We start from the raw sequence: 10,093 nt of genomic DNA on the forward strand, positions 1-10,093 counted from the left end.
GGAGCCACTACCTACAACAGTCGCATTTTCACCAATCACGATTCCTCTCCTACAGCAAGCACCCACTTTTTAAAGATCAAGGGGAGGCAGATTCGAGCTGAAGTGTCAGCAGCAACTGACCTCAGATCAAGTAATCTTGGAGTGGCCAAGTCTGACCTATCAGTGGAGAGACTCAGTTTTGACCAAGAGGATTAATTAACCACTGGAGCTTGCAGGGGAGCACAGCTTCAAACAGCAAGGTCCATTCCAGCAACAATCCTCAGCAGCTCTTCTTTAAACAGGGGAATTAATCTACCTATGGCATTCCTCTTCACCAAAGGATACTTCCACTGTTCCAAAGGGTTTTATGGCAGACATAAGCAAAGGCTTCGGTCCTGATATCCACACACCAGCTCAGCCGAATTACAGGAATGCACCAAATGCTCCTGAGAAAACGGCCACTCTGGAGAGCTGGGGAAGCTTTGGAGCATCTCCCAGCCAACACCAGCCTCTGCAGCGCGATACAGGGGTTTGTTTTCCTCAGTAAGCAGCACTGATAATTACATTACCTACCCTCCTCAGGCTTGAGCACACTGTTTGTTACCAAGGTGCTAAAGTCAAAGGCAAGGCCAAGGCCATGCCTGGCTGCCAGGGAAGCGCTCGCTACTCATCGTTTAAGTTCAGCTGAATCCTCTAGGTTACTTCTGTCAACATCAAGCACCGAGAACAAAGGCACAAGATTATGGGGATCTCATTAAGTATGCTTGTTCCAAGAACAAGTAATGTGTCTACTTTCCTCTGAGGACCTGGGGAAAACAAAAAAAACCCTTCAGCACAGAAAATTTATTTGTCACCAGTTACGAGCATTTGAATGTGCAATATCCAGTTTAAGGAGACAAATACGTCTGTCTGTCCTACCCTTTCTATATTGAGACTTTGCAAATAGCATCATTCTTCTGCTTGAAACAGAAAGCAGGGATGTACATATCTGAGAACACCAACACACACAAAAACCCCCAAATCCTTAGGGTATTAAGTGAGCCATTTAACTAAGTATTTAAAACCTCTGCAATTATTAGTTTATTAGTATCATCCAGGATTTCAGATGTTCAATATTTCTCCTGAAGTTATACATAAATGCAAATTGAAATAAGAATCTGAAAGTCAAAATTGTATAACAAAACAATACTCCATCACAAAAGCGTGTAAAATTACAAGAATGCTTTTTTTTTTGTTTGTTTGCTTTTAAACACTGGCACTTAAGAGAACCATAATTTTGTAACCACAAAATCGCCGAATTGTCCCCCAAACTGGTAAGCAGGTATATGTGAAAATAGTTACAGCTGCCAGCACTTGAAGTTTTACTAAATATGCAAAAAACCCCTTAGCTTTGGTTTTGGAAGAGAACTGTATTTGACCAAATTAGACATTGTTGGTATAACCATAAACATTTAACTTTTTAATGCAAAATTTAATAAAATGTACTTTTCCATACAACTATATTTAACTTAAAAATGGGCAAACATCAAGAGTGCGGTATAAAACCTAACAGGAAAAATACATCTTATCTCATTTTCAATTTGAGACAATATACAACTTTGTTTAAAGGGCTAAAACTAGAATTTCAAGAATACAAATATGAATTTACATAGATTTAACAAATAATAATGGTACCATTTATAGAAATCTTAGAAAGAAAAATCATTTCTTGTGGGCCCTTTGCTACCAGGAGTCTCATGGTATAAAGCCCATGGCCATCACCAGACCTGTCACCAAAAAATAATATGGTCATTTCATGCTTTTAACTTTACACATTTTAGGTACGCTCATCACTCCCAGGTGTTCAGAGATTTACAAATATAACTTCCATTACATGGTAACAGAGTCACACCTGTAAATTTCTCTACACCGGATGGACATACACTCTTCCTATGGGTCCTTCTAGGACAAAATTTAACATTCCCTCCCTCCCCACCCCCCAAAGTATTTAGTTTCTGTAAAATTGAACTCTGTACTTCTCAACTCTCCAAGACTGGTAAACCCATGCAACGCAATAGAATATTACATTTCACAAAAATCTGAACAAGTATCAGTTTGCTGAGATTGAATTTTTGTTGTTTCCAGTTATGGAAGAATATTTTCATCATATGCCTATATATTTCTTTTCTTACCCTATCATGATAATGCAGGGTATGCAGATCAAAGCTTTGTTTATCAGCTGGTTATATGAAAGATGAAAACTGTAATATTCCCGTGATCCCATACGGGCATTCAATAAAGCAAAAGATGAGTTCCCCTCAAAAGAAAAAAAAAAAAGAAAAAAAAAAAAAAAGAAAAAAAAAAGAAAAAAAAAGTATGATTCTCAAGGGCACCTATTAAAAGGACAACAATACTAATAAAAAAAATTGTATTTACTTAGAAGCATTCAGAATGTCAACAAAACAGCTGCAACTTTTTTTCTTCCTTTTTGCAATTACAGAGTGGTATTCAGTTAACAGAACAACAATTATTTTTATGATGCATCAGAGACAACTGAAGATGAGAAATGAACTACATCCCCAAATTTAACTAAATTTGTGCTGTGCACCAACAAGAACCTGCTTTATAACTCCCATGCCAATTTACAACCCCCACACTGTACCAGGCAAGGTTAGTGGCCATTGAAATACCACTAAGGACAGGGCTATCTAAAGACACATTCGGTAGTGTGTTAACTATACAAAAAAAGAGACACTGTACAGTTTAAAAACAAATCTTACACAGCCTTACATTTCAATTTTTTTTTCTTTAAAAGGAGTGAGTTGTGTACAGGGGGGTTAAATGCTTTATAGACAAGAAAGAAATTGCTCTAAAAGAGACTTATTCATCATCATCATCATCTTCATCCTCCTCTTCTTCCTCCTCTTCATCATCTTCATCCTCTTCATCTTCATCCTCATCCTCCTCCTCTTCCTTCTTCTTCTTGCTCTTCTCAGCCTTGGCAACTACTTTCTTGCCTCCATCAACCTTCCCTTTGGCCCGATATGCAGCAATATCCTTGAAGAAGAAAAGCAGGAACAATCTCTCAAAGATTTAACCAGCCAAGAGGTCTGAGCAACCTCCACAGAGCACTTGTGGCAGCAGTCACCCAGGTACCTGCCCCTTCTGCACATCCACTGGGGTAGGACCAGGAGCTGTGGCTTCTGCTCTGAGGTGAACTGGAGCCCAGGAAACAGGAACCCTCTAACACAGGAATTACACTGGCATGCTACTACACACTGCTTATGGCTGCTGAGGAATCCCCATTGTTGGGCTTCTGGGAACAGGCTGGAAAAGCTGCTGCCTCTGATGGTAAAGGCACGGCTGAGCCCACTATCCCGTAAGGAAATGAAGTAGGGAGACCTCTTAAGGTCCCTTTCCAGCCCTACCTTTTACAACACCTACAGAAACTCACAGGAAAACCCCCGTTTGAGGCACAAAACCGGGGTTAGCCACCCAGAACACATCAGAATGACCCAGTCTAACAGCTGCAATGTTATGCCTCAGCAAAGAGCAGTTCGACTGAACTCTGCCTAACAGAAGTTTACAAAATAAAAGGTATAAGAACTCGATTAAAGGGTAGACAGTGCCACCTTCTGCATGCAATAAATTTATCCTAGTCATTTGAAATGCACAAAATTCAGTTCCTGTTACAGGGAAGTCAAAACTGTACCTGGAAGGCAGAGTCATAAAAGCAGTTAAAACTTCCCAACTTTGTGCCAAAACAATAAAACAATCAGGCAGAATTGATCTATAAAGATTACACACACCAGTTACAGAGAAACACCAACACATTTACACCGATGGTCCAAATCTTCCAATATTCCCCACCTAACAAACACTACACCAACTAATCTTACTGTTCTCTTGGACTCCCTTTAAAGCTTAGCAGAAACTTTGAGAAGATATGATATCCACTAAGTCAAAGGCCAAGCAGTGAAATAGTGAAGATTACTGCACCTTAAAATTTACACATTTAAGTGTAAGACATGCAAACATTACTACTTAAAATTTAAATATCTGCAAATAAAGATTAATAATTCTATGATTTACAAAACATCCGAGTTGCATTGGCCGTGTGTACAAGCTATTACCATGACACTGTACAGAAAGCACCATGCGTGAAAGCTCAGAGACCTGCAACTTCTCTCTGGCACATCAACAGGGCTCCAAGGTTCCACTTTGCACACTACAGTCCAAAAATTTTGAACCTGGATTTGTTTGCCAGCAGAAGAAATACCCAAAGGAAGGTGACAGCTCACAATGGACACAGGTGCTGTCTGTATATGCCAGCTATAGGTGGTTGCTGACCCCTTGTGAAGCATCATCAGGGGATAGCAAGGTGCATCCCTCCCCTTCCCCTGGCTTCCACATGCTGGGATGGGAATCTGCCTCCAGTAATAAAACCACGTGTAGCACAACCCTGTGCACACAACAAAATTCTACAACTCTAATTATGATCGCAGGGTTTAGCCTTAATAATTTAAAAAACTGTATTACAAGCTCCTTCTTATGCATAATTAACCAAATTCATTACTAGAAAGGACATGGATACTAAGTAGGTCCAAGAAAAACACATGCCTAACACTAGCATCTCCTTTGTGTTTTGTCATTTTCCCAGGAATACATTTTAAAAATTATCTGTATGTTATCACTAATCCAAACATTCAAGGATGCTCACCAGTATGTCCAAAATTAGGGAGAACCAATTCATTCCTTACCAGCATTGATTGCTGCTATCAACTCAATTCAAATTCTGCTGTGACCTCTGGATTATGAACAATGCAGAGCCCACGGTATTTATTAAAGCACCAGTGACAGCTCAAAATTAGAGACAAATGCAAATAGCTCAAGTGTTATGCCAATGAACCATTTGCTCCTGTATACAACCTTTTTCAACAAATCTGATGAAGATGCCATTAGCATACTGTAATTTGCAACATCAGGTATCAGGGTACACAATAAGGAAAAAATTGTCTAAACTGAGGTCTGACCTCCTCAAAGCATCTCCCTAAAGGTCAGTGTTACCTTTTCATACTTCTCCTTCAGCTTAGCAGCCTTCTTTTCGTAAGGCTGTTTCTCATCTGCAGCCGTGTTGTTCCACATCTCTCCCAGCTTCTTTGCAACATCTCCAATGGACAGACCGGGATGTTCTCCTTTGATTTTTGGACGAAACTCGGAGCAAAACAAGAAAAAAGCCGAACTACAAAGTAAAAATAAGAGAAGATTATTTAAATTTTAGACTTCTCTACAGCAGCAACTTTTGGCACCTTTGCTGCTGCTCCTTAAGAGCATTTTGGAAAAAGCACCTAAATTTAGACAGATGTTGGTTACAATATTAGAACTGAACAAGCCACTTAGCAAACTCAATGCACTCTTTTCTCTCAAATAATGCTGCACATCTGGTCCCATATTTGGCAGGATCCCCAGATAGGCAGATTTTATATACCAGACACAGAGAAAAGCTTTAGAAATTAGAGTAAATGAATGATACTAGGGCAGCAATGTTACATCAGAACTGTTAAGAGGTAGGAGGCTGCAATATTTGTTAGGAAAACAGCATTTCCAGACCACAGCACCAGCCCAAGCAAGAACATTCGCTTGTGAAAGAACTTCCCTGCCCCTTTCAGCATTAGCTCAGTTTAAAACACACACATAATACAGTACTGGTGTCTAGCAGGAGGTGAATTTGAAGCCAGTTGTCATTACAGTGTGGCTAAAGTTTGAATTTTCCAAGCTGGTTTTGAGGAAGATCCGGCCACTCACACCCTGTTCTGTATAAAAGCCTCCAATTTTAAACGGACTGCCAATCAAAAATTCTGCTCAAACCAACAGGTGATGAGAGCAAGGCCTGCAGTACTTTACTGCCATATTACACTAGAATTATCCTCTTAACAGACATTAGAAAAATCAGTCAGAATCACACATAGTCCATTTTTTTCATCTATTTTTGCATTTTAAAGGCTGCCATTACTCCAACTTTGATATTGGGACGACCTACCTGAAAATAAAAGCTTAGCATTCGTAACTAAAATTTCAATCTATCTTCACACTACTGGTGAGGAAGACCATGTAGTCTTGTATTTCTGAAGCTGCTGGATAAAATTACCACTTCCTAGATACACACCAGTGTGATGGTCCCAAACAAGACAACCTAAAGCCAGGAATCTACTTACGGAGGCCTCTTCGGTGCATTTGGATCCTTGAACTTCTTTTTTGTTTCCCCCTTAGGTGGTACATAGTTTTTCATTTCTTTTTCATAACGAAGCTTATCAGCCTTTGCCATATCTTCAAACTTCCCTTTCTCCTTAGAAGACATAGTCTGGAAGGCAATTAGAATAAGAGGATACCTCAGAAAGGACACATAAGGATCAAAACTATTTTAAGATTCAAAAATATACCAAAGTCCATTCCAAAACTTCAGCTGGGGGAGCTAAATATAAGACAAGGACAATGGATAGTTACCACTTATCTTATAACTGCACTTCATACTCGCCCCAAACCCAAGCTTCTAAAGAAATAATCTACCAATCTTGACTCATATGTCACAAGAAACAGTTTTTTACGGTTTTGTGGGATTTTTTTAAGCAGCTATTCCTACCTTCCATCGTTCTGAGCATTTTTTTGAGAACTCTGAGAAGTTCACTGATGCATCTGGATGTTTCTTCTTGTGCTCCTCCCGACAGGTTTGCACAAAGAAGGCGTATGAAGACATTTTACCTCTCGGCTTCTTAGGATCACCTTTGCCCATTTTTGCTGATTTTCTGTAATGAAGCAAATGAGACACCGTAAGAACATCTACTTTTAACGAACTAAGGCAGAAAGCAAGTCACGACCAAGGATCGTGCCAAACAAGACCTGCTGGAGCAGTATTCTGATACCACACAATGGGAAAAAGATTATTTTCTAGAAAATTTACTGAAGATTTCTGTCAACCCTGTTTGAGGTGACCTGGATGCCAGCAACCTGAAATCTCAAACAGCCTTTAAAACATGCAGTTATGGTCTCCTGCAAACAAGAACTATCCTTCCAAGCAATCAGAAGGCAAGTACTGCAGTGGAGACTGCACACCATGATTATTACTGGTGTATTAATCATAAGCTTGGGAAGAATAAACTCTATTGAAAAGAGGAAAAGAGTACCCAAGTTTCCAGTCTCAGTGGCATTCTGGATTACTGCTTTCTTTTTACAGCCCATGTTTCTGCCTCTTCCCTGTAGGACCTAGGTGCTTATTTACAAAATAGACTTTTTTATTATTTTCTATGCCATGTGTCATGACCCATCTTCATGTGTACTGCAAAAGCCTACTCTTTGCAGGTATACTTTGAAGTACAGGAATGAAACAGCTCACTTGTTCAAATGGCTGTAACCTGCACAGAGAGAAACACAACGTTTACGTACAGCCAGCAGAGCTGTGCTCAGCAAGAGCACTATCTGACACTTTCAGGGACTGAAAAATACGTTCCTGGAACTTTCACACCCAAGTCAGACATTCGGAGTATTTCTTCATAGCTCCCTGGAAAAAGTCACTCGCACCCTGACAAGCTCTGCTCTTCAGCACAAATTAAAAGAAGGGGGGAAAAAAAAGCGTGAAAGGGAAAGAAAAAAAAAGGGCAGGCGGTGCCTGCCTGTATTGCCACAGAAGCTGTATTTCCTATCGGTTTGGCGGATAGACAGAAACAGATTTCTGCTCTGTGACTAAACACGTCCGGTTTGAAGTTTCTATGAAGTAAACAAGAGGGCTGAGGAGGCAGAAGGCGCTGCTGCCTGCCATGGAGCCGCTGGGGCGCGGGCGGGCGCGGGGCTCGGCCGGCCGTGGGGCAGGCGGCTCTGGGGACACGGCCCGGCACCGCGACCCCGGCGTTTAAAAGCCGCCTCCTTCCCGCCATTTTGGACGCTTCCCCTACGAGGGGGGCAGAGGAAAACTTCAGAAGTCCCTCAAGAGACCTGCTGGGGGTTGGAGGGAAGAAAAAAGAAAGAAAAGAAAAGGAAAAAAACAACCAAACAAAAAACTAGTCCTGTTATTGGGGAGAACATGTGTAAGTTTTATTCCGCGTTCGGGCGAGGGCTCGCACGGCGAGCACATGCCCAGGAGCCGGACACCCACCGGGGCGCGGCTGCCCGCGGGCGGCGACCCCCGGCCCCGGCGGGACAAAGCGTTCTCCCGCCGCCGCCCCCGTCCCCCCGCGGCGGGGGGGGCCGTCCCCATGCCCAGCCCTGCCCGCTCCGGCCGCCATGAGGCGAGGCGGCCCCGGCCTGCGCTCCCTCCCTCCCTGCCGGCCGCGCCGCCGCAGCGGCGGTGTCGGCGGGAGCGGCCGCCATGGCGCAGGCTCCTGGCGGAGGAGGTCACCCGCCGCCGAGCCTCCTTCCATTTTGTGCGCCGAGGAGCAGAGCCGGCCGCTCCCCACCCCCCAGCCGCCACCACACCCCCCGCGGCCGGGCGGGGCGGCGAGCCCGGGCGGCGGGACCCCCGCCGAGAAGGGCCGCGGCGGGGCCGGGCGGCGACCCCCGCCCGCGGGGGCGGCGGTGGCGGCGCAGCCCGGGCGGCGCGGAATGGCCGCTGTGGCGTCGCCCGCCGCCGCGCAGAGAACATGGCTCCTTCCTCCCTTCCCTTCCCTTTGTGTGAGCGCGCCGCTACCCTGGCGCACACGCTCAGCCATTGCAGCCGGGGGAGGGCGGGCGGGAGACGGGGGGAGGTGGGTGGGAGCGGGGGGGAAGAAGATGGGGGAGACTAGCGCGCTTTCGGCGCCCGCCCAAGCCCCGCCGGCGCGGTAGAAGCCCCGGCGGGGACCCTCCGCTCGCTCCCTCGCCCCGCCGAGCTGTGCGGCCCCGGGACCGCCGGCCCCGCGCCCGGTCGAGCGGCGGCTGCTGGAGAAAAAAGTTCCCCCGAACTGCGCCCCCGCCCGCCCGAGCGCCTCCTCTGCTGCTCCGCGCCGCTCGCCTTGTTTTCTCGCTCGCGGCTGCCGTCAGCCATGTTACAGCCGGGCGGCCGCGGGGCCAGCAGCGCCCCGGCCCGCGCCCCGCTTCCCCGCGCTCCCCACCGCCCCGGCGGCGCGCCGCGGCCCGCCCGGAGCCCCCGCCGCCCCGCCGCCCGCCCCGCCGCCGCGGCGACGGCTACGGCGAGGCACCGTGTAAGCGGCTTACGGCGGGGCACGGCGCGGCCCTCGCCCCCCGCGGCGGGCGACCCCCGGCCGCTCGCCCGCCTCCCTCCGCCCGCCTCTCTCTCCCCACCTCGCCTCCTTTGCCTCCCGCCGCCCCGCTCTCCCGAAGTCGCCCGCCGCCCCCGCCCCGCCCCGGCCGGGGGGCTCGCCGCCCGGGAAAGGGTCTCCCGGGCACAGCCCGGCTCGCCTTTGTGTACGGGCGTCCGAGCCGGCGCTGCCCCGCGCTCCGCGGTCATGCAGCGGCGGAGGCACGACGGCCACCACCGGCTCACCGCCCGGCTGCGAGCGGGCGGGCGAGCGGGCGAGCGCGCCCGGCCGGCCCAGCGGCCCCCGGCGCGCACTCACCCGCGTCAGACAGAGTCGGCACGCAGCCCTCGCTCGGCCCCGAGCCCCAGAGACGCTCCCGCGGCCGCCCGCCCGGCCCCAGCGCTGGCTGGGTCGCTGTGCAGCCCGGTGCACCGCAATGGCTGAGCGCGGGATCGATACGCAGCCTCCTCACACTCGCGGCGCTGGTAACATTACTCTCTGCACAGCCCCGCGCCCATTGGCCGCCGCCAAGCCGAGCGCCGCGCCGATTGGCCCAGGCGCTCCCATTGTCCTGACCAGAGCGCGCCGCGGGTTGGGCGCGCCGCGGGACACGTCACGGAGCAGGGAAAGGGCGCGCAAATATAAAAGTGAGCGCAGGGAGCCGGGCGGCGGCGGGGCCCGGAGAGCGGCGGTGGCCGCCCGGCGCTGCGCCGCCGCCTGCCAGGGCCGCGGGCCCCGCCGCCCCCGCCGCCGCCCACGCCGCCACGGGGGCACCGCGGCGGCCGCCCCGCGGTGAGGAGCACGCCGCCGCCGCCCCCCGCCCCTGCGGCCGCGCCGCCCGGGCGCGGAAGCGGGAGCTCAGCGGGGAGCCGAGCCGAGCCCGCGTGTCTCTGCTGCTCCTGCCCCGT

The 10,093-nt window shown here is 48.7% G+C and overlaps 1 protein-coding gene across 1 annotated transcript; it reads right to left on the bottom strand.

The window, feature by feature from the left end:
• Window positions 1-1,035: 1,035 nt before the first annotated feature.
• HMGB1 (high mobility group box 1) lies at window positions 1,036-9,663 on the bottom strand. The gene is made up of 5 exons (XM_066313139.1): window positions 9,504-9,663; window positions 6,599-6,761; window positions 6,174-6,319; window positions 5,026-5,200; window positions 1,036-3,015 (listed from the first exon to the last, which is right to left on the bottom strand). The coding sequence occupies exons 2-5, from the start codon at window positions 6,746-6,748 to the stop codon at window positions 2,839-2,841; spliced, it is 648 nt and encodes a 215-aa protein (XP_066169236.1). The 5' UTR covers window positions 6,749-6,761; window positions 9,504-9,663; the 3' UTR covers window positions 1,036-2,838.
• Window positions 9,664-10,093: the final 430 nt, after the last annotated feature.

The sequence above is a fragment of the Sylvia atricapilla genome, chromosome 2, assembly GCF_009819655.1.
Source record: "Sylvia atricapilla isolate bSylAtr1 chromosome 2, bSylAtr1.pri, whole genome shotgun sequence".
NCBI classification, from domain to species: domain Eukaryota; kingdom Metazoa; phylum Chordata; class Aves; order Passeriformes; family Sylviidae; genus Sylvia; species Sylvia atricapilla.